General features: G+C 49.1%; 2 protein-coding genes across 2 annotated transcripts; one reads left to right on the forward strand and one right to left on the reverse strand.

The window, feature by feature from the left end:
• The first annotated feature begins 7646 nt into the window (after nt 1-7646).
• On the forward strand, nt 7647-14082 carry LOC124684937 (cell division control protein 48 homolog C-like). Its single transcript, XM_047219195.1, has 10 exons — nt 7647-8482; nt 10269-10882; nt 11034-11186; nt 11406-11522; nt 11605-11709; nt 12915-12980; nt 13047-13111; nt 13198-13399; nt 13547-13690; nt 13798-14082. Exons 1-10 carry the CDS (start codon nt 7669-7671, stop codon nt 13843-13845), a joined length of 2328 nt encoding a protein of 775 aa, XP_047075151.1. The 5' UTR covers nt 7647-7668; the 3' UTR covers nt 13846-14082.
• Nucleotides 14083-15541: 1459 nt separating this feature from the next.
• Nucleotides 15542-18395, reverse strand: LOC124704258 (probable mixed-linked glucan synthase 3). The gene is made up of 3 exons (XM_047236505.1): nt 18138-18395; nt 17250-17976; nt 15542-17113 (listed from the first exon to the last, which is right to left on the reverse strand). The coding sequence occupies exons 2-3, from the start codon at nt 17883-17885 to the stop codon at nt 15542-15544; spliced, it is 2208 nt and encodes a 735-aa protein (XP_047092461.1). The 5' UTR covers nt 17886-17976; nt 18138-18395.
• Between the last annotated feature and the right edge of the window lie 6007 nt (nt 18396-24402).

Genomic DNA, 24402 nt, shown 5'->3' on the forward strand with positions numbered 1-24402 from the left:
TACGTATACACGGGCCAACTAGCCCACACTTTGCATATAAAGGCCGATTCACATATTTCTCCCATGCATATCCTTTAAATCCATCTTGATCGCGGCCCACCTCCGACTTGGTCAAATTCCGGTGATAACACATGCCCCCTCGGTTTTGGAAATGACATTTCCAAAATCATTACGCTTTTCTTTCGTCGGGTCATGTCGTGGCAGAGCAGAACCGTTGCAGCACTTCTCATCATGATGCCCTGTCTCCTCAACTATCCCGCGTGATTTGACCGCTGTCTCTGGGCACCGCCTTCTCGGAAACTGCTATGGCATCGAATTCCTACTATAGCCCTTTTATTTAAACGCCTTGAGCAGTTTGCCACTCCATCACTTTGCCCCGTTCTGACCATTGGCACCCCAAAAACCCCCAATCTCCTATAGCCATGCCTTCCTCTTCTTCCTCCTCCACCTCATCGGTCTTCTCTGACTCTTCCTCCTCTCGCGAGCCGACGCCGGAGTGGGGCTCGTTGGCGGCGCACGACATCCTTGCCCCGACGACGTGGGACAAGGAGGAACATGATTCCTCCATCCGGTCGGAGGATGACAAATCCCCGACCGATGGAGAGGGCGACCTTCAATTCCTCGTCGAAGGGGAAGAGGAGGCGAGAGCGAGGACGACCGCTTCTCCCGGGACGATTTCACCTCCTCCGAGGAAGAAGCGGAGGAGGACGACGATGACTCCCTTGATGGTTACCCACCAGCAAAGCGCCTCCGCACTCGGTGGGAAGACGATAGCGATGACGATGATGAGGAAGATGAGGCTCCCGTAGAAGGCTACGGAAGCTCCGATGAAGAGCCTCTCAGCGAGCTTGCGCCGGAGGCGGCCGACGACGAGAGCAAGCAATGGCCTCTAGATCAGGGATCAGTAGTAGTAGTTGGCTTTTGCCCTCTTCTCCCCTGAGCAATCGGCTCTTTGCTTGTAAGAAATCCCTCTATTAATGAAGAAAATATTCCTCACTTAATTTCGCCTCTTTGTTGACTTTGCCGATCGTCGAATGGAGTCGCCGTACGAAGAGCCGATAGCAAGACATCGGCTCGCATCGCGATCTGGGGCCAAGCCGTTGCTTACCCACACGGTTCAACATGTCTTACTAGGCCTAAGCCTCGTCCAAACCACCGAGCTTGAATTCTTTATCAATCTCTCCTCCGGTCCGAACCGATTCCATTAACTTGTTAATTTGAGCTCATTCCTCTAGAGTCGATATCAGCCGTATCGGCTTTGTTATTCGAAGTCGATGCCTATACATCGGCTGTATTTTCATACTCGTCATCTCTGTGTGTTTTCTCAAGTCGATGTCCGCGCATCGGCTGCGATTTTTTTACCGGCCGATTTAAAATCGGCCTCCATACCTCATCGCCCATCATCCCACATGCTTGGGAAATACTTCTTGAGGTGTTGACCATTGACGGCCATCGGGAACTTCTGTCCGTCCAATTCTTCCAACATGTATGCATTACCCTTCAAGGCCTGGACGACTTTATACGGACCGTGCCAATTAGGAGACCACTTGCCATATGCCTTGTCTCTGGTTCCTAACGGCAACACAGCTTCCCATACCAGATCACCAACTTGAAACTCCTTTGGTCTAACCTTCTTATTGTAGGCACGAGCTACCCCGGCCTTGTTCTCCTTAATCTTCTCCAATAACCAAAGCCCGAGTTCTCGTTGCGTCCTCAATAGTGTCACTCATCAAAGCTGCATATTCTTCCGCCGTCGGATCATTCCGAAACGTGACACGTCTTGATCCAGCTCGTAATTTCCCAAGGTAATACGGCTTCCCGCCCATAGACAAGCCGGTACGGCGAAGTCTTTATAGCTCCATGGCACGACATGCGGTAGGCCCATAATGCTTCCGATAACTTCTCATGCCAATCCCTAGGGTTCTCGTCAATCTTTCTCTTGATCAGCTTGATTAAGCTCGATTGGACGCTTCAGCTTGCCCATTAGCTCCGAGCATAGTACGGAGATGACCGGATCGGTTTAATCCCCATGTCATCGCAGAATTTCCGAATTCTTTAGAAACAAAGACCGAACCTCCATCGGTCGTGATAGTTTGGGGAATCCCGAACCTATGAATCACGTGTTCTTTCACAAACTCGGATCACATCTTCTCGATTTCACCTTCTTCATAGGGACGGCTTCCACCCACTTGGTGAAATAGTCTGTGATGGCCAAAATCCATTCATGTTTTTTACTCGACGCCGGATGGATTTTGCCGATCATATCCATGCCCCACCCTCGGAACGGCCAAGGCTTGATGATAGGGTTCATCGCCGATGCTCGGTACCATCCGAATCTTCCCAAACATCCGGCATGCTTGGCACCCCTTATAGTAATTGAAGCAAGTCTTCAAGCATGGTGGGCCAATAAAACCCCGAGCGCCCGACTAGCCACTTCATCTTGTGAGCCGACCGGTGAGTTCCACAGCGCCGTCGTGCACTTCATGCAAGAGCCGATTAGACTCGGCTTGGTCCCGTGCACTTGAGTAGTAACCCGTCCAACGTCCCGTAGAACATATCGTCTCCTATGAGGACATACTTCATGGCTTTGTATCTTATCCGTTTAGGTGCCCCCGAGCCGAATCTTTTAAGTAATTGAAGATTTCGGCTCTCCAATCATCCTCGTTCCGGGAATTGCACTGGACTTCCGACCCTTCGTGTATATCTATGTAGCTCCGACGCCATTTGTGCGAGATTGTTGGCCTCGGTGTTTTGGGCTCTTGGGACCCAATTAAAGTTGATGTACCGAAACCGTGTCATCAACTCACGGCATTCCATCCAATACGGGAAGAGCGATTCACTCTCGCACTTGTATTCATCCGTGAGCTGGTTAATCACCAACTTGGAGTCTCCAAAAGCTCTACCGCCTCGCTCCGGCTTCCAATAGCAACTCCATCCCCTTACGTACTCGCCTCATATTCCGCCACGTTGTTGGTGCAAGGGGTAGATAATCGATGGAGAAAGAGTACTCTGCCCCCGAGGCGACACGAGCGGAATGCCGATGCCACAACCATCGTCGCAAGCCGATCCATCGAAGAACATAGCCCATGCACGTATGGATAGTGCCGCTATATTGGTACCGATTCGCTCGCCTATGAGATCGGCCAACGCTTGCCCTTTGACCGCTTTCGCAGGCTGGTACCGGAGATCGAACTCCGATAGCGCAAACATCCACTTTCCCGGCCGGCCCTTCAACACAAGGGCCGACAGCATGTGCTTGACAACGTCCGACTTGCATATGACGAAGATCTCTCGCCGTCAAAAGGATGTGATGCAGCTTGGTGCAGGTAAAGAACAGTACAGAGGCACAGCTTCTCGACCTCGGGATACCTTGTTTCCGCGTCCAACATCCTTCCGCCGAGGTAAAAACGACCTTTTCAACGCCCTCGTAGAGTTGTACCACCACCGAGGCGATGGACGTATCAGCCTACCGACAAGTAGATGTAGAACGGCCTCGTCTTGTCGGGGCGGAACTAGCACGGGCGGCGTCGTCGGATACCGTTTAATTTCATCAAACGCCCGCCGCCGTTCTGCCCCCGGTGAAACTCGTCATCAGATTTAGTCTTCACCAACGCCATGAACGGCTCGATCCGTCCTGACAGGTTAGAGATGAATCGGCGGACGAAGTTGATCTTGCCGATAAGACGTTGGAGTTCCTTCTTCGTGGTGGGCGGCCGCATGGTACGCACTGCCTCCTGACTTTTCAGGCCGATCTCAATTCCTCGTTCATGAACCAAAAATCCTAGGAACTGACCGGCCGTCACACCAAAGGCACACTTCTTTGGGTTCATTCTCAACCCGAACTTCCGAGTTCGGTCTAGGACGCGTCGCAAATCTCCCAAGTGTCCCTCCATGGAGACAGACTTGACTACCACATCATCGATGTAGATCTCCACCAACTTGCCGATCAGATCGTGAAATATATAATTCATGGCTCTTTGATATGTTGCACCAGCGTTCTTCAACCCGAAGCTCATGACCACATATTCAAACAAGCCTACCGCCCCGGTACTCGAATGCGGTCTTATGTATATCTTCCGGAGCCATGAAGATCCGGTTATAGCCGGCGTTGCCATCCATGAAGCTTAAAACCTTGTGGCCGCGACTGCATTGATCAATGTTTCCGCCTACGGGCATTGGATACTCATCTTTTGGAGTGGCTCGTTAAGATCTCGGAAATCGATATCCACACGCCACCGGCCGTCCTTCTTTTCTACGGGAACGATATCGGAGATCCATTCCGCATACCGCATGGCCCGATGAACCCGACGGCCAACATCTTTTCGATCTCTTTCTTGACCTCCTCCAGGATTTCGGCCTTCATCTGACGTGCTCGTTGTTGGAACGGCCGAAATCCTTTCTTAAGGGGGAGCCGATGTTCAATGATGCTCCTGTCCAACCCGTGCATCTCTCGTGTAGTCCCATGCAAAGCGATCCGGGTATTCCTTCAATAGAGCAATCATCCGACTCCCGAGCCGTGGATCTAACTTCCCGCTGATAAAAGTTGGCCGAGGCTTATCCCCGGGGCCGATGTCGACTTCCTCTAGCTCGTCGGCCGAGGTGAACCCATACCCCAGCTTTCCGTCACCTGTGAGGTCGACGCCAAATACTTGGAGAGCCGGTGGCGCGGATAATACGGTCCGATCGCTAGAATCGGCCTCCATCTTGATCATCACCAGGATCTTGTGGCAGTGTCGGGGCCGGTCGCGTGGATCGGCTCCCTCTTCATCCTTGCTATGAGAGCAGCTGCCCTCATCGATACCCTTACCAGGGCGGTACCCAATTTCTACCATGTTGATGCTGATGCCGTGGGAGCGGGTTCTGTGGAAAGAGCCAACGAGTTCGGCTTCGAGGGTTGCCTTGATCTCGTCATGTTTCTTCTTGAGCTCATCAGGCAGATCCTCGTACTTGACCGGAGTGTCTTCCGCCACCTCGGATGCAGATGGCGATGTGGTGGATGTCGAAGGTCGTCCCACCGGGCGTGCCAGAATGTGTTGACGTCGAAACCCCCCGGCGGGCAGAGACGGGCAACACAAGAGAGCCGGGAACAACTAGGGCCGCGGCCGGCCCCGGTCCCTCGCAGCGACGGCCCGCAAAGCCTCCCGGTCGCACGTCCGATGCTATCGCAAGGGCGTGCCACCCGACCTATACCCGGTCGGGAAGGTGTGGTTGATGCCTCGCTTAGTTTCTCGCATGGCATACACGTAAACATTAAATACGAGCCTCGATCGGCTCTCGAGTTATCTCGTGAATCGGCTCAAAGAGCCGATCCACCCATGATTCGAACGAGGTGTCCGAATATATGGTGGTCCCGCTTGATCAAGATAAAGCTAATGAGATCTACGACGATTTAGGGTTTTCACCGCATAATCGGATCATCCTACTCACGATTGGGCCTCGCACTCGCGCACGGTGACCGTAAGCCGATCCTAGACAGGGCCTAAAAACCAACACGAGGTTGATCCCCGGAACATCCTTTCTAGGGCTAGCAAACATCACCCTACACGCCGCTGGATCCTCCAACCCTTTGTAGGGCCTAACTATTGCGGATGTTAAACTAATCCTTGATGAACAAGGAGCAACCGTAACAGATCAGATCTACTAAACTATGATCAAGCGGGGTGCCGCCCCTACACCTAAGATAGGTGTAAGGGCGGCTAGATGCGCAAGGGTTGCATAACGAAAGCATGTAATACGAAGAACAATGCTAACCCTAACGCATCTAAGATAACTACGTTGCTCGCCATCAAAAAGGCTTCAGCACGAGCAACGCATGAACAACGTGGGCAGGCTTGTGATGCCTAGATCGCAAGATGCGATCTAGGCAGCATGGTGCTTACCGGAGAAACCCTCGAGACGAAGGAGTTGGCGATGCGCCGAGATTTGTTTGTGTTGAACGTTGGTTGTTGTTTATTCCATAAACACTAGATACATATTTATAGTCCAAGGGACTTTCTAATTTAGGCGTGCACCTAACCGTGCCCGGGTAAAACTCTAACTAACCGACAGGTATCCTAATATGTTACAGATACACGGGCCAACTAGCCCACACTTTGCATATAAAGGCCGATTCACATATTCTCCCATGCATATCCTTTAAATCCATCTTGATCGCGGCCCACCTCTGACTTGGTCAAATTCTGGTGATAACACAATGACAGTTTGCAAATAATCTCTGATTATGTGGTACTGCTTCTTGTGATCACCCATAACCATCTCTCTAGCTTTTGTGTTTGCCCTATAGGCCATCCTCGTTGGCACATGAACACCAAAATCTTTTTTTTTAACTTGGTCAAGTATAGTTGTGATCACTGTGTTTGGATCTGTCCCCAAGTTGTCCATATAAGAATTGCTAAGCCATTTGCAATTTACCCTATGGCTTGAAGCTAAGCCATTTGCAATTTACGGTTTTTTCATGCTTAATCCTTGAAGGTGACACGGAGAACTGACAGTTGTACTCCTCCTTATTCTCAGGCTTACGCAAGACAATATCCAAATCTTGCCTAAATTATAAATAATGCAAACATTCAATATTATGCATCCCTACCGTGAGCCAAATCGACATGAATTAGCACACATTTTCCCCAATTTCAGAATCTTACCTCGCCGCCGGAGACGTAGTGGCCGAGCGGGTCCTCGTTGTTGACGAACGTTGACATAGCAACTTGTGAAGAAACATCATGCTGCACCACCTCCTGCTCCGTCTCTGACGAGATCTCCATCGACTCGCGGTCGTCATCGGAGTCCAAATCGACACACCCCATGTCGAGTCGTGGGCTGAAAAGAACCCGTCGAATGAATCGACCGCCACCACCTCCGTTGTTGTCGCCGCCAGGCGGGCCACCACCACCTCCGTCGTCGCCGCTAGGCAGGGAACCACCACCTTGCCATTCCTTTTCGTGTGAGCCTAACTAACTGGGGTTGACTGAGAAGGACTGGGGCACAGACGTGCTCCGAACTGAGTCCTAACGGTCGTGAGCCGTACTCCGTCTGCTCTTTCCACGTGGACCTGACATGGTGGGCCACAACCGTAAAAAACGTTGTTAAAGTGCTAAACACGGTGGACTGGGGCAGAGACATGGATCATTGCTACTTGTTATGACCAAATTGCTGAAGTGGTATTTGTCTGTCAAAAAAGGTTAAAAATAGTTCCACGTCAAGATCAAAATGTGATTTTTGTTTTACTATCATTTTCTCTTATTTTAACGATATTTCTCCGAAAAGGTGGTCTTTGGAGTTTCGATGGCACCCATAGACATGCCTAGCCATGGCAACCATGCCCAAAAATCTCGAGCTTGGTCCTAAAAATGTTTGCCCGGCAACTAGGCCAGGCTTAACCTAGGTAGCCAGAAAAGTGCATTTAACACTACGGCCTGGCCCGTGGCTCGATGACCCGATGGGCTTCATGGGTATTTGGCTGGGCTGGGCCAGGCTTGGGCCTGGTTTTTGAGCATCGGGCTTTTCTCGGCCCGGCCCGACACATGGCCAGGTATACCCACAGGCCACAGCCACAGGGGCACAGGGCCAACTAGGCAAATTTCTTGCTCACTTGGCCCGCACCCTCCGACTAGCTTCAGCCAAACTCCCCACCCAAAACCCTAGCCGCCGCCGCCGCCGCCGTCGCCGTCGATGGCGAAGCGCCCTCGCAACTTCCGGGCGGTCCGGTCCAACTCCTTCGAGTCCTACCTCCGGCGGCTGATAACCGAGGGCGGGCTCGCGGCCCCGGGCTGCTCCGCCGACGACGTCGCCGGCGCGCTCCGCGCTCGCCACCCGGACCTGCGCCGCAAGCAGTTCGCGCCGCTCGTGGCCGCCGTCCGCCGCGCCCTCCTCTCCCTGCCCCCTCCCGGGCCCGCCGACGACGGCGCCTCCGACTCCGACTCCGACATGGACTCCTCCCCCTCCTCCCGCCGCTCCCGCCGCCACGACGCCACCGCCTCGTCATCCACCTCGTACTCCGAGCACGGCGACGACGGCGGCGCACGCCCGCCCTCGCCGCCCCCAGCCTTCGACGTCACCAAGGACATGCTCCGCACGCGCTACGCCACCCTCACGCCAAAGAAGGACCCCGCTGCCAGCCAGCAGCTCGAGATCGAGGTCAGCACGGAGAAGCCCCGCCGGCGCATCACGTCGGACGGCGGCGGCGGGGGCGACCCCAGGCAGGATGCGGCGGCCAGCGAAGGCGGCGGCGGAGGAGGGGGGAAGGGGCCAAGGTTTGCTGACCTCGGCGGGATGGAGGCGGTGATTGCCGAGCTCATGATGGAGGTGGTGGTCCCGCTCTGCCACCCCGAGCTGCCGCAGCGGCTCGGGGTTAGGCCCGTGGCTGGGATTCTGCTGCACGGACCGCCTGGCTGCGGGAAAACCACCCTCGCCCACGCCATTGCCAACGAGACTGGCGTGCCGTTCTACAAGATATCGGCGCCCGAAGTCGTGTCTGGGGTCTCTGGTATGCTGTCTGATTCTTGCGCGCTAGAATTTGCAAAATGTCCTAAGCTCTGTGTATGCATGTGACTGCCTAGTATCATGCTGGAAACAGGTAGAACAAGACAGTAGGACACTATTAATTAGATATTTCTTGTCACTGCAACACCATTTTAATAATTCCAGAGCGCTCCCACGTATATACTTGAATAACAAAATGTTTTGTGGTTACATTCGAACATTGTAAATTTTGTGATAATGAGTAGAAATACATATAGGTAATATAAGCATAGGTAGCTAGGGAAACATATAGATCGTTAGAAGCTTATTTAATATTCATATACTCGTTTAATAAATATAACATTATTCAAAATGTCAAGTTTCGAAGGCAAGTAGGAGAATGCAAAAATTGTGGGATCGGCTTGTGTGTTTTAAAAGGTAGCTGTAGAATATATTTTTATTGGATTAAAAACTGTGAGTCTTTGGATCAACAGAAAGGAAACACCAGTATAAAAGATAGATGAATGTTGGAATCGGCTGCTACCCTTGTGGTCAGCATTAAGTCAGTCCCTAGGTGACAACAACTCGCTTATTGATACATGAAGACGGAGAAATCAACAATCATCCAGAGGATTAGAAAAAATAAATTTCAGATGCTGATACAGAATCAAAACGACCAAAATTTCAGACCAGCGAGTTATAGGTAAACTGAACTTACCTGGCCGATTACTTCCAAAACACGGACACAAACCGCTTAATGCCAGTTAAAAGTTTTTTTTAAAGGCCTAAAAGGCATCAGTTATAAGTTGATCAAAGTACTTGTGTGATCTTGACATGCCAAAAGCTGCAGCCGTCAAACTCACTGAACAGAGGTTCATAAGGAGGCACCAGCAACATCATTTAGTTTTAAGAACAACAATGCAATCAATTTTTTCTTAACCGCACATCATTTCGCATTTCCGACTTTCCGTGCAACAGATCATCCAAAGAAACAGAGAGAAGAACCACTTCAGCAAAGAGAGAGAACACCATGGAGACTATGCCTTTATCAATATCGCAGGGTTATAACCTAGATGCCTAGAAATGACACTGCACGCCTTTGACCTCATTTCCATCTCATCAAACAGATCAGAAGCATGCGAATATATACCTCCATGCAGCTTCACGGGCCCTGAACGTAGTAGTTACCGGAAAAAAATGCAACGGCAACAACGAGGCAGGGCCTTGGTGGGCTTAGATCCATTCGCATGCTTCTGATCTGTTTGATGAGATGGCCCTGCCTTGTTGTTGCCGATTCGGTCATTTCCAAGGCAACAACGAGGCAGGGCCATGGTGGGCTTAAATCCATCACAAAAGAATAGCATGCAGGGAGGCCATAGAAGCTGTGGTAGAATTATTAGTTTCGCTGAGGTGGAGGAATTGCTTACGTGGATAGCTTGCATGTTGAGGGAAATAGGGTAGTGGGGAGCTCCTATTTAGATATAGAATATGACATGCCTGTTTTCTTGGGTTTCAGCTTACACCATAGCACGTGCTAAGTGATGAGTTCTGTAGGTGTTAGTATTGTGCAATATAGCCTCCTTGATATATTCCACATAGAAATTAAATGTGCTGAAGCGTGAATTGCAAGATATGTAGCCAGAAATTAATTATATGGATACATAATCCTTCAGATTAACTAAGAACTGCATATAATCACTACTCTAAGACTCTAAGTTCTCTCTTATTTGCCCTCGATACTCTTATATTCATTTCTGCTCCTAGATAAGTTTCAATGTGAAGTTCACCTCATTATCCTTGTACACCTGCAGGAGCTTCTGAGGAAAACATCAGAGTCTTGTTTAAGAAGGCATACAGAACTGCTCCCTCAATTGTGTTTATAGATGAGATAGATGCGATTGCGTCCAAGAGGGAGAATTTGCAACGAGAAATGGAACGACGGATAGTTACACAGTTAATGACTTGCATGGATGAATTCCACCAGAATGTTGGATCGGATAGTGGTGACTTGGACTCACAATCATCTGAAAAGAAGCCTGGCTATGTTATTGTGATTGGAGCTACCAATAGACCTGATGCTGTTGACCAAGCACTTCGGAGACCAGGGAGATTTGATCGAGAGATATCTCTTGGTGTTCCAGATGAGCATGCACGGAAACAGATTCTGACGATGCTTACTCAGAACCTTACACTGGAGGCAGATGGCCGATTTGACCTCTTCAAGATAGCAAGGGCCACACCAGGATTTGTTGGCGCGGACCTGAAGGCATTAGTAGATAAAGCGGGGAATCTGGCAATGAAGAGAATAATTGTTAAAAGAAAAAAAGAGAGTTGTGGGGGTGAGGAGAACAATCATGACTGGTGGAGGCATCCTTGGAATGAAAGTGAGATGGATAGCCTATGTATTACTATGGCTGACTTTGAGGTGAGTTGCCGTTTTTCTTTCTTCTACCTGTATGATCATATTATATCGTTTTTGTTTTCTGTTGCCTGCCATATTCCTGTCTGTTATTAGCTTTTTAGTTGCGTGATCCATGTTTGATACACTTTCTTACTTCAATGTTCAATCACCGAAGGAAGCAAGTACAATGGTTCAACCATCATTGAGAAGGGAAGGATTTTCTTCTGTGCCTGATGTTACATGGGAGGATGTTGGAGGTCTTGATTCATTAAGGAAAGAATTTAACCGGTGCATTATTCGTTGTATCAAGCACCCTGAACAATACAAGGTAATCACATGAACTGTGTTCTACACTACTTCTCTCTGTTATCTGATCATCATCTTGATTGCCAGCTAAAAAAGTTAAGCCACTACTGAGTTGCACTGAAGTTATTTCATAGACATCTGTGATCCTTATTTGTATTTTATAACCTGTAGAACTTCTTCTGAGTGCTTTAAATACTTCAATTTTGTTTTCATGTCCTCCTTTTGTTCTATGCCTTTCAAGGATTTCGGAGTGAACATGCAAGCTGGGTTTTTGCTGTTTGGACCTCCAGGCTGTGGGAAAACACTAATAGCGAAAGCAGTTGCCCATGAGGCAGGGGCTAATTTTATTCACATTAAGGTAATTGATTTTGATTTCCATGTTCTTACTGCATCTCTTTAGCGTACAGACTGCTAAGATATCTCTTTTTTCGAAACATTAGGGGCCTGAACTATTGAATAAGTATGTTGGGGAGAGTGAATCAGACGTAAGGAAAATATTCACTCGTGCACGGACCAACTCCCCATGCATCCTATTTTTTGACGAGGTAAATGTTTTTTGTTTAGCTATTGTACTTTTTTTAGGAGCACTTGGTAGTTACTTAGAAGAACTAAGGACGTTTGGTACATTTAGGGTGTGTTTGGTAGACTGGGGGAGCTCAGAAAATCTCATCTCAGCTGAGATAAATAGCCTATCAAGTGATTGGTAGCCCGGCTCGGTCCATCGTAGCACTGCCCGACTCGCCCAGAAAAGGGCTCTCAGCCAGGCCGAGGTGGGAAGCTCGAATCGAGCTTCGCAACTCGCCCGGGCTGGCCTCATCCCGCAGGATACTGTAGGTGGTGTAGCCCCACACGCGAGCTACCCCAGACCCCCACCCCGCTCCTCATTTTCCCCCAAACGGGAGGCCTCCTCAGCTGGAGAGCCACGGGAACCAGCCTCCACGCGACGCGCCGGCAGCCTCCTCCTCCTCCACGCGACGCGCCGGCGGCCTCCTCCTCCTCCACGCGACGCGCCGGCGGCCTCCTCAGCCTGGAGCGCCACGGGGACGAGCCGCCGCGCCTGGAGCTCCACGGGGAGGAACTCCTCCACCGAGCTCCTCTACTGAACGCCGGCCGCCGCCTCCTCCTGCTGAATGCCGGCCGCCGCCTCCTCCTGCTGAACGCCGGCCGCCGCCTCCTGCTGAACGCCGGCCGCCGCGCTCGTCGGCGCGATTCGTCGGCCGCCGCGCTCGTCGGCGCGATTCGACGACCGCGCCCGGACCCCAACCCGCAGACACGCCGCCAACGCCACCCGCCGCCGCTCAGCGCCGCCCGCCGCCTCCCAAGGTCGCCCAGCGCCGCCCGCCTCCTCCCAAGTCCGCCCAGCGCTGCCCAAGGCAGCCCAGCGCCGGCCACCGCGCCGCCCAGTGCGTCCATGGTGGGAGATGTGATGTGGAGGGCCCGATTGCTTTTCTCTCTCTTTGTTCCAGGGCTTTTTTGCTAAAAAACTGGACTGTTTTGTAAAACTGCTATGAGACATGCTCACTTCAGCACAAATTGTACCAAACACCATCCCACATGAGCATAGCTCAACACATCCGGCGCTGCCAAACAAGTGATGAATCTGACCTCAACTTAGCTAGGGTGAGCTTGTATGACAAGAGAGATATATTCTGAGTTGGACCGGGCTACCAAACACACCCTTATGTGCTGGGTCTGAAGGTGCTTCTTGAATTATATTATGCTCAATTGTTCATTCCATGTGATTTGGCAGATAGATGCCCTGACAACAAAAAGAGGGAAAGAAGGAGGGTGGGTTGTCGAACGCCTCCTAAACCAGGTTTGAACCTTGTCTTGATCACCTACATTCGTGGCACTGAGATTCTAACACATTTCTGCTCTGCAGTTACTTATTGAACTCGATGGTGCTGATCAACGTCATGGTGTTTATGTTATTGGAGCGACAAACAGGTATTATCAGCTAGTGGCTGCTCCATTGTACATACTTACTTATACCTGAGTGGAAGGTTGATAACACTGCTTCCTTTCTGGTGCAGAATTGATGTTATAGACGAGGCTGTTCTAAGGCCTGGTAGATTTGGGAAGAAACATTTTGTCCCTTTACCTGGTGCTAACGAGCGGGCTGCGATATTGAAAGCACATGCTAGTAAGAAACCTGTCTCTGAAGACGTTGATTTGGGCGCACTTGCACGCCGAGAGGAGTGCAATAACCTCACTGGTGCTGACCTTGCATCACTGGTAAGTTTTGTGATTTTTCCTCAAGGAGTGTTTCAGTTTGTTGGAAGATGCATTACTGCTTGCCTATCTTTTTGCCCCCTTCTTTTTTAATTCCGTGTGTTCATCTGTTTGTAATGGAACTAACCTGTTTGAGCATGTCTTTTCCAGGTGAACGAAGCGGCCATGGCAGCCTTGGAAGAGAGGATCGAATTCCTGGATAATGGGACGTCATCAATGAGTTCGTCGGCGCTGATTGAACTCTCGCACTTTGAACATGCTCTATCTAAAGTAAAACCATCAGTTTCAGAACAGGTACAGTAAGATGCAAACATCAGATTCATCTTATGTTATCACTTTGCTTTGGTTCTCTGATATAATACAATAACTGGCTTTACATATCTTCCTGTTCTCGGTTGCAGCAAAGGAAATACTTCGACATGCTGTCCAAGAAGTATTCGGCCGACTGATCCATCGTCGTGCTTCCGAAGACCACACTGCAGTTTTCTTTCCATATACTGCAAGTCTTATTTTTGTACACGAGGACGACACTGTTCCATGGAGGAGACACACTGCAGGGCATGCAACACCAGCCTCCTGCTTTTGTTGCAGTCGTGTTTTCTTCTGTTCTGTTTGTTACATCTGCCAACGTGTCAGCAATTTTGATCAACCTCTATGTAGATGAATGAGTGATACAGTTCTTCTTTTGAGTGGGCATAATAGTTACATCTTCAGGTTCAAGAAACTACATTCTTCATATATTGCTGCGACCGTACTGAGAGAGTTCCCTCCATTCTGCAGACCTGGATCACCTCCAAGCAATTCGAGTTGACCTTGAGTATTGCATCCAACCTTTCCTGCCAAAATCAACCCCTAGAGAATTGTTCTGGAAATCTAGATCAAAGCAATGTGTCGATGTTCAGTTTAACGTATTCTTCTCTTGGTTTCATCCATCAATGCCTCACAATCCCAGCCTTCTTCGACCTAGTTAAAAGACAAAGTTGATATTGCCTGCGCTGACCGTACATACCAGATCAGCTCACCTTGCGTAGCTTGCCGCTGCTCCCACCACACATACCAGATCGCCAGTGGCAAGCAGACCATTTCTGTCTATCTCAGGTAGAAGAGTGGCCTTTGCTGTTCTGTCTATCTCAGGTAGAAGAGAGGCCTTTGCTGTTCTGTCCCTTAAGAGAGAGTTTTTTTTTTTTTGTTTTTGTTGCGAAAACGTAGAAGCCTTGCGTTCGATGTATTGATAGAAAAAAGGTTTACATATACAAGTCCAAGGAAGGACCAACACCACGCCATAGAACTCAACCCAAAAGACCTAATCCAGAGGAAAAGTTGACGAAGACCCTGGGCCCCGCATCCGTCCATTGTCACGCCTCGGCCCTGATATCGCCAAGGAGGCCACCGAATGACGTGCATTGTCGAAAATCGTAGCGTTCCGGTGCTTACATATCCACCATGTCGTGAGCATGATGAGCGACGAAGTGCCTTTGCGCAACTTGCGAGGGGTGGTCCACACCACCAGCGACCACCACTCCGCGAAGTCACCCTCAACCGTAGATTCACATATATGTGTGGAAATTAGCTACTACGTTCGTTTCGTATTAATATTTGTGTAGATTCACATATATCTACAAACTAAAACGCGTCTAGCTCTGATTAGCTCCTTGACAACGGCAGATACTACTTGCACTTCACTAGTACTCTATTTACAAGGCGCATTCATTATACATGATGTAATTTTGAACATCAATTTCATGACTAATACATGGGAAATGTTTCATAAAAAATATATAATGGGAAACATTTGTTAACCATAATTTAACAGTATAATGTTTTATCACACAATCCACAATTCCCCCTCTCTGTCTATCTAGCAGATGGAAGGGAAAAGCCTTCTCATCTTTTCATAAAAAAATTGAATAGTGAAGATAGAGGGCAACATATGGTCAAACTCACACATGACACCAAGTCACTGACTATGCAAACACTTTCAGTTCTTCGATTTCACTAGTTAAATATCAAGCGATAAATTAACTGAGAACGGAATACAAGTACTTAAGAAAATTAGTATTACTTTCTTTGGAAAGATCCACCACCGAATGGATGAAAGTTTGATAGTATACTACATGTGTACCATCAAAATCTCCATGTAGTGAATTAAAGAAGAAAATACTGAATAGCACAATATGTCACCCCAACAGTAATAAAGGCAAGTGGCAACACAATGAAGAGGATGATGGGCCTCTTTCCTCTTTTTCCCAGCATGGCTAGTGCGAACGGATAAAGGAGTGCCATTACCCAAATATTGAATATAAGACCCAATATTGCGTGCCTCATCTGCACTGCTGTCCAAGATCCATTGAGCAGAATCACCTTACCCAAAGCCACGCCAATGGCCCCAACATTTACAGCGAAAACCAAGGTTGTCGGGATCAATAGTGGAACCCATCGGAAAACATAGAGGTCCGCAAACTTGTCATTAGTGTTTGCTGATGTCTGCTTTGAGGTGATCCTAAATTGTATCCCTTTCCCGGTGACAAGCTTCACTAGCATGTACAACACTGCAGTTGGGTATGCACTTGTTGCCCCAATCATGAAGAACTGCTCATTGCGCCACCAATCCATCCATGTGATCCCCGCCCACTTTATCTCAAACACACCAATAATGTGAATCATCAAGATTATCATGATGACATACAAGACATACCTAGTAAATGGCCTCTGGATGTAGAATTCTCCAGGTAAAAGCCACATCATTGGGCATAGCCCATATACCACAATGAAAATTGATGTTATTGGGTATATTGTCATGTTAAGATATGCCACACGCTGGATGGGGTGTAGCCAACCACGGGCAAAAAGTGGATTACTGTGGGAGAAGAATAGCTCCAAGGATCCGCCAGACCACCGCATAATTTGGAGGAGGCGCTCCGTAAGATTGATTGGTGCGGTCCCTCGAAAAGCATCGGGTTTTATGGTGCAGAACTTGGAGCACCAGCCCTGTCGATGTGCACGAAATCCCGTTGCAATATCTTCAGTTGCAATATTATATATCCACCCAACATCCTTACCCCACCCAGTACAAACTTCATATGCACATGCCATAACATCCACCAACTCAGAAATGGCCATCTCATTCAATTTGAGAGACATTTCTTGCTCCTGATCAGGGCTCAACATAGAGTCTAAGAAAGATGTTGAGTTGCCAAAAATATTAGTCCTTGTTGTAACACCATCTGCTCTCCGCCGAGGAGAGCCAATACCATAAAGTGCAATACGACGGAACATGCAACCAGTGCCAAGGTAAGAGGGGCCTTGGAGGCCATTCAGAGCAAGCATAGTGCCATCAAAAAAGACACGGTTGTGATTGCAGTACCTGTCTGTCGGGTCGACATTGTCAAACCGCTGAGGAAATTGCACGAAGGCAGTGTTTTCTCCTTCTCGTGGATCAAGCATGAAGCATACAGCAGCACGAAATGACTGTGAATTGTTGATGTAGTGATCACAATCGAAATTGATGATGAAGGGTGCATTTGATAGCAAAGCGGAGACACGCAACTGAACGTTCATTGCTCCAGCTTTCTTCTGGTGGTCATAACTGGGATGCTTCTCTCGAGAAACATATACGAGCATTGGAAGGCGTACATCCGTGGTACTGAAGTCAACATTTTCCTTGGCGCACACCGGTAGTCCACGCTGAGGTATATGGCTTGGTTGGTTCACGATAATCTGTTAATTGAAAACTTCCTGTGGTTAATTTTTGTGCTTTAAATTTACTATTATTCAGTAGAAACATGTATGGGTGCTAACAACACACAAATTAGCTAAAAAAATAGTAAATACTATTTATTGCAAGAATTTGTACCTGAACAATGGATGCATGATGCCCCTTTTTATGGCTTTCCGTTGGATCAATCCATGTACCAGGCCATTGTGTCCCATCTGCCATAAAAGTTGCATTTATATGAATATTGTTATACGTATCGGAACGCTCACGAATAGTGTCTGGTAGCATTTCTATCTGCATCTTGAACTCATCATACTTCCTATGAACATATTTGTGGTCAATAATGAAATCCTCTAGTGAACTGCATATGTATGATTGTGCTTTCAACTCAAAATAGCTCTCGGGTGCCCTTGGTTCAATACAATACTTTCTGCAGAATGGAACCCACAAAGTGGCAAACTTTGCCGTCTCAACCAATGCTTCGTAGGTGACAAGTGCGCCGGCATCATCAGACAGGTAACATGCATTCTTGTCAACTGGGTAGTCGACTGCAAGGATGGAGAGAATGCAATTCATGGTGTATAATATCGGCTCATCGATGGGGTTGGCTGTTGTGACAAATACATCTATTCCAGGGAGGCTTGACCTTCCCTCACCCAAGTCGCATGTTTTCTTGAGAGCCCCAAGATCAGGGATGCTTTTGATGGGGTTCACTTTGGGCAGTTGGTTGAGTAGCCAAGAGAAACCAAACCAAATATCTCCAGCAACGGACATTCCCCAGAGCCAAATGATATCAGAGATATTGTTCTTTAGGCGCCATATGAAGAAAAGAATGACTGCAATCAGTCGAGCGAAAATCAATATCCTGTTTATGCATTATTATCACACTGTCAGACTTACAGTTCGCAGGTCCAGTTATAGAAATACAGGTATCTCAGGGATTTTGTATGCACTCTACTGTCACTACAAGAGTATTTCTTTTTTTGTTCCTCCGACAGCATGGTAAATAACTTAATGTATACGCACCGGTAGGGGTACAGGATCCTGCGCTTGACCTTCTTATTCCGGAACAGCAGCAAGGGCCGGCCGCCGCCGCCGTTTTCAAGATCCGGCGCCGACTCCAGCACGTCGGGCTGGTCGATGTCCACCCAGTACGTCTCCTTCTTGGAACCTTTCTTCTTCCTCCGGCTGGTCGACACGGCACCGGCATCGCCGTGCCTAGTGCCGTTGACCAAGGCGGTGACGCCGTCCCCGTTCGCGAGCAGAGGCTTGCCGAGGCCGGCATTGTCGACGCCGTTCGGCGGAGACATGGCTTGCATATATGTGTACTAGCTTGCAAGTTGGTGGTCGGCCTGGCATGTACTTATAGACGCACACTCATGCCCAAGCTAGGGACATATATATTCCTGTCGATGCCTCGTATGGACGCAGCAGACGAAAACACTCGTCAAAATGATATTCTGTACAGTATAATACTCCACCGTTTCATATTTGTAGATTTAAGTAATAATGATATCTACTAAAGAAATCCACATAACAGACGAACAAAAACGATGAGAGTTAAAAGATAAATTATTCCATTATGTCGTTTTTAGAATTCAAGAACTGGAAGACCATATATACGAGTTACCTTGCCATGTTTTCATCAATGTTAGTAGCATCTCCAAGCAATTGGGGCACCCTAAAAAGATAAATTATTGCATATAGCGGAGGAGTCACAAGAGAGATATGAGGTCGGCAAGAGGATGGCTGGGTCGCTGGCACGGGGTTACCGGATAGAGTTGGTTTTTGGTCACGCTTAGTGCCATAACGTGTTGCAGTGCTCTCCGACTTTTGCTAGACTTGCTGAAGGTCATGCTCCACAAATCAACTATGACATCAACGGCCACACGAATAATAAAGGGTACTATCTAGCCAATGCCATCTACCTAAAATGGTCGACATTTTTGAAAACAATCCTTAACCCTTTCACAGAGAAGAAATCTTGATTTACCAAGTGCCAGGGGATTTGTAGGAACAAGAAAGGATGTCGAGCGGGCATTTGATGTGCTTCAATAGTGTTTTGCTATCGTCTCGTACCCTGATCTCCAATAGTCGTGTGAGAGGTCATGAATGCTGGTGTGATCATGCACAACACGATCATCAAGCATGATCACCCTAGTGATGTGCGTCATGCATCACGAGATCCACGCTAAACTGGTTCATCAACAATATCAAGCTGATTAGTGGAGCATCTGTGGGCGAGAAGAGAGAACGCTGTGTGAGTCTTAACCAGAGCTTCTCGGATTTTGATTCATTCAAATTATTGTATGCACTATTCTATCGCTATGTTTGAATTTGGTTGAATAATGTTTGGTGGAATTGTTTTGTTGATAGAACTGTTGTTTGTAAATATGAATTGTGTGGATATAACAAGTTGAAAGAAAATAGCAAATGGAAAATATGGTTGTATTTGGACCACGACCCGCTGTGAGCAGCCTGCCACGTCTTCAGACGCCCTCAGAACGACGTTGGAGATGTTCTACCGATACTAAAAATTTACTAGAGCGAGCGTGCACTGAATATAGGGTGGTGCACTCGGGTGCACCATACCCTGATATTTAAAATATTCGAATAACCATATTTAAATGTGTCAAAAAATTTAAAATAATTCACGCACGTGCATGTCACCATGCTACTTACTCGTGTCAATTTTGAAGGAAAAAATCAAATTTATGTGACCTACAGAAAAAAGAGAAAATGGATTTTCGCTATATTGTGCATAGTAAGTGTCTACTACTATATTGTAAGCAATATATCTTGTTATTTTTGTGTAGGCTACATAGCTTAATATTTTAGTTCCCGATTTGACATACATATATCTGTATGCATTTTCTATCCATTTAATTTACGATACATTTCTAGTAACGTGTTTTTAATATAGGGTGCGCACGGCAAAAGTGCGCGTTTAGAGCGTGCACATACAAACAACATCGCTATTCTTAATTTGTCTCCGACTGCGCGTGCAGCAAGCGGGCCTTCCCCTGGACCCGCATATAAATCTTTCTCCTTGTCCGGCATGCGCGTCGTGAAGAACGTGCACGCTAGCTGTGCGTCACCCGTTCCTAATCTGGGGAGAATTGTTACGTGCTAGCTTCTGCGGCTCATGTACGTGGTGGTTTTCTGCCTTGCCTTTCTCATCTCCGGCTCGAAACGCAGGCCACGATGAGAGCGCTATATTACAGTGGGTGGTGGCATAGCAAGTTAAGAGCATCTCCACCTGCGCTCCATAGCGGCTCCGATAGTGTTTTGGGGGTTGACGTGGTTTTTGGACTAGCACCGGTAATCTTAAAAGGTGTCGGCTAGTTTTCGAGCTCAACAGAAGCGCCGGCAACCCCATGTCGGCCCCTTCGTAGAGGGCGCGGATCGGACGCGCCGGCGCCTCGCGACACGTCAGAAAACACGTGTGGGCTTTGCCTAGCAGCCAGACGCACCGCTTTCCCCATCTCCTACCTACGCCCGAGCCGACTTCCACTCCTCTAGATCATCACCGTCGCCGTCGCGCCCCTGCTTGCAATAGACACCACCGCCTGTCCAGGAACCGCCGTCCATCGACACGGCCGCCACCCCCTCGACCGGCGGCCGCTGGTTTGCCCGGAACAGAGCTCGCCGCCACCGCCGCACAACCGTCCCACCTGCAAGGGGTTCGTCGGATTGCCGCGATGGACAACGGCGACGAGATGATGGTGGAGTTGTTCACGGAGGAGCAGAGCGCTAAGACTGTCCGGCGACAACAACAACATCTGATTCTGACGAGCTTGCCCCGCGTTCGCTAGCCTTTGTTCGCCGTGCCTCGGCGCGGTGGGTCAAAGCCATGCAAGAGGAGGAACATCAACCGGCCTCGTCAAGCCAACGCAATGCTGCTTGACGCCGACTACTTCAACGATGACGCGACTCATTCGCCGAAGGAATTTTGGCACCGATTTAGAATGAACAAGGATCTGTTCATGAAGATTGTCTACGGTGCGCCATGGAGTACGACAACTAATTCATGTCCAAACAAGATTGCACAGATTTGCGGGGCTTCACCTCAATCCAGAAGTGCACTATCGCAATGCGCTGTCTTGCATACGGAGCTCCTCCAGATACAACCAATGACTACCTACGGATGGCGGAGTCGACATGTTCACAGACTCTCTACAGGTTTTGCCGAGCCGTCATAGCGGTGTTTGCTAAAGACTATTTGAGAGCACCAAGGGCAGATGATACAACTCGGATTCTGGAAAAAAAACGTGGCAAGAGGGTTTCATGGGATGCTCGAAAGCATTGACTGTATGCATTGAGCTGGAAGAATTGCCTTTTTTCTTGGCAGGGGATCTACAAGGGGCGTACTAGTGAGTGCAGTGTCATTCTAAAAGCGGTGGCAGACCATGACCTCTAGATTTGACATGCTTTTTTTTGGCATGGCAGGAACAAACAATATGGTATCAACGTGCTGCAGCGCTCTGCGGCGTTTTCCAGGCTAGCTGAGGGACAAGCTCCTGCCGTGAACTTTGAGGTAAGCTTCGGAGATGGGCGCTTATTTTGCAACATGCTAGGAAGCAGCTCGCAAGGATGTTGAGCGTGCTTTTGAGGTGCTTCAGCAGCGTTTCGCTGTTGTCAGGTACCCAGCTCTGAGTCTCAGATGTGGGAGATGAACGCATGTGTGATCATGCACAACATGATCATTGAGAGCGAGCGCGATGAACCTGTGCATGATGATCAACCATTTGATTATCAAGGGGCTCTTGCTGAGGTAGACCATGTACCCAAAGAATTTGTCGCTTTTCTTCACATGCATCATGAAGTTCGAGATGCAGGTGTTCATGCTCAACTTCAAACGGATCTAGCTGCGCATTTGTGGGCGAGGAGAGAAGACGCCAACAATGCATAATTTAATTTCCATTCGTTTGATTGTATGAATAATTTAATTTCCATTCATTTGATTGTATGAATAATTTAATTTCCATTTATTTCATTGTATGAATAATTTAATTTATATTTATGTGATTGTATGAATAATTAAATATAGTATGCATAAAATGTGATTGATATATTGTTTCAAAATATTATAAAAAGAGAAGAAAAATTGGGAGCTACCGTATAGAGGGCGTCGGTGTGGGAACAACATCACTAAATAGAGGATGCAGTGCCGACGTCCCCCATACAGCAGTATCAGAACCTCTGCCAACAACTATTTGAGATGCGTCGGTGAAGATGCTCTAAACCCAGACAGGTTGATAGGCAAGTGGCTATAATCGAGATTGTCATTACTGCCTTGTGGAAGTACAAAATCTCTGCAAATCTGCCGTTGGGTTTCACTTTCTTGTAAATCTGTGTTGGTTTCCGCTTAGGGCAGACTGACAACGCTGAGTGCAGCGGACCTATAGCACATGTGGGTCAAAAAAACACTGGTTAAGTGGACCTGGGATTGAGGTCCGTATAGCAACGCGATTGAGGTGATGAAAAAAATCCCCCTAAGCTAGCTAGAGCAAAGGAATAGTCCATATCATGCTATTCTTTTCGATAAAATTCTTTTTATTACTTAAAAGATATAAATGTTACATTCGATCTCTACATAATCGATACACACATTGATCAAGTCTAGACGAAAAATAAGTAAAAAGTAGCACAATAGTGCAAGGGCTGTCGACGGAAACGCACCAGAAAGGCCATCCAACGGAAAACACGAGGAGAAGCTAGAAAACAAGAAGACGAAGGTTGAGAGGCATACCTCAGCTATGTCGATCGGTTCTTCGACCACCTGTCTTCACCGACAACGTACAGGTCATCTTCCTTCGTCGCTGCTCCGTGCCAAGATTCAGATCCATCTCTGCAAAGGACCCAACGGAATAGGAATCATGTTGGCTAGCTAGCTTTGCACGACGAGGCCGAGGGAGTGTCACCTTCGGCTCAGGTCCATTCCTTGAGACCGTGCCGAGGACGTACCATTCCTAGCTAGCTGCGAATGGCTATATCCGGTTTCGGCTCCACTATACCAGCCATGCATGTGTTGAAAACTTCTTGACTAACCCTCCACGACCTCCGCTGCCCCCGCGCCGGCGGCGCCGCGCCGGGGCCCTCCTCCCCCGCAGCCGTCTCCTCTCCCTAGGGGCCCCTCCTCCCCCGCCGCCGTCGCCGGGAGCGCTGCCGGGCAAAGCCCTGCGGCGTGGCGGCGGCGGCGGCCTATCCTCTGCCCCCCACGACCTGGAGGGCACGGCGGCGGCGTCTGCCTGGCCTCTCCTTGATGCGGCGGCGCAGGGCCGGGGCGACGGCTATGGCGTCGATCTGCAGGCGGCGGGCGGCGGCGGCGTGGATCGGGTCCAGTCTTGGTCCGTTTGGGCCGGGGCAGGTGACGATCTGCCTGTCGTGGCTCTGCCTCCTCGGCAGGGAGGCGTTCGTGGGCATCCCTCGCGTCATGAGGAAACCCAGGGCAGCAGCCCCGGGCATGGTGGTGGTGGTCATCTTCTTCGTCGGAGGTGGTCGGCCGAGGCCGGTAGTCCCGTGTGGGGGATCATGGGATCTCACACGGGTTTCCGGCAATGGTGATCTAGTCCGGGGTGTCATGACGGCCGGTGAAAACCGAGCCTCGACCTCGGTCTTGGCGGATGATGGCGGCGCTCGGTCGACGTCGTTACCTTGTCAAAGGCGTCATCTTTGCCCTTCTTGGCACTACACTCGGCGAGTTGGGGATGCACGGCTGCCGGTGAAAACCGTGTTCCGACCTCGGTTGGCGGACGATGGCGACGTGTCGCGCCGCTACCTTCTTGAAGGCATCGTCGTCGCAGCTCGCGGTTTCTCACTCGTGCTGCTCCGGGGGAAACCCTAGGTCCGGGTCTCCTGGATCGGACGATAGCGGCGCGCCCTGCGTCGTTCTACCTCTTGGGGCATCGTTTTTGGAGCAGCTGCTGGATGTTGGCGGATGTCGGTAGAGTGGTATTCATCTACCACATTGTTGGCGCTGAGGCTCGGTGGCATGGTGCTGCAGGGTATCGACGACAGATGCGGGTTGATGTATGCGTGCAGGATGGCGGAGCCGTCTGGCGTCATGGTGGCATCGACGGCAGGTCTTGCAAGATTAATACGATGATCTCTCTTGAAGATGGAGTCGAGGAAGACGGCGGTAGCAACTTCTGTGGCGTGTGCGTTGGCATGCGCGGAGAGTCTGCTTGGATCGGATATGCTTCTCACCTGCTATTGGGCGGTTTGGGAAGGCATTTGGTTTTTGGATGATGTCAGTTGGTGTATTGTCACCCCCTTCATCCCACTGTAG

Source organism: Lolium rigidum, chromosome 1 (genome assembly GCF_022539505.1).
Source record: "Lolium rigidum isolate FL_2022 chromosome 1, APGP_CSIRO_Lrig_0.1, whole genome shotgun sequence".
Classification (NCBI taxonomy): Eukaryota; Viridiplantae; Streptophyta; class Magnoliopsida; order Poales; family Poaceae; genus Lolium; species Lolium rigidum.

Bases quoted from the DNA above. Each gene is read 5' to 3' on its own strand.
- LOC124684937 (XM_047219195.1), top strand. From the start codon at position 7,669: ATGGCGAAGCGCCCTCGCAACTTCCGGGCGGTCCGGTCCAACTCCTTC. The intron at 11,523-11,604 runs GTAATTGATTTT...TCGAAACATTAG, and splicing joins CTAATTTTATTCACATTAAG to GGGCCTGAACTATTGAATAA. The intron at 13,112-13,197 runs GTATTATCAGCT...TTTCTGGTGCAG, and splicing joins GTTATTGGAGCGACAAACAG to AATTGATGTTATAGACGAGG.
- LOC124704258 (XM_047236505.1), bottom strand. From the start codon at position 17,885: ATGTCCGTTGCTGGAGATATTTGGTTTGGTTTCTCTTGGCTACTCAAC. The intron at 17,114-17,249 runs GTACAAATTCTT...TTCAATTAACAG, and splicing joins ATCATGCATCCATTGTTCAG to ATTATCGTGAACCAACCAAG.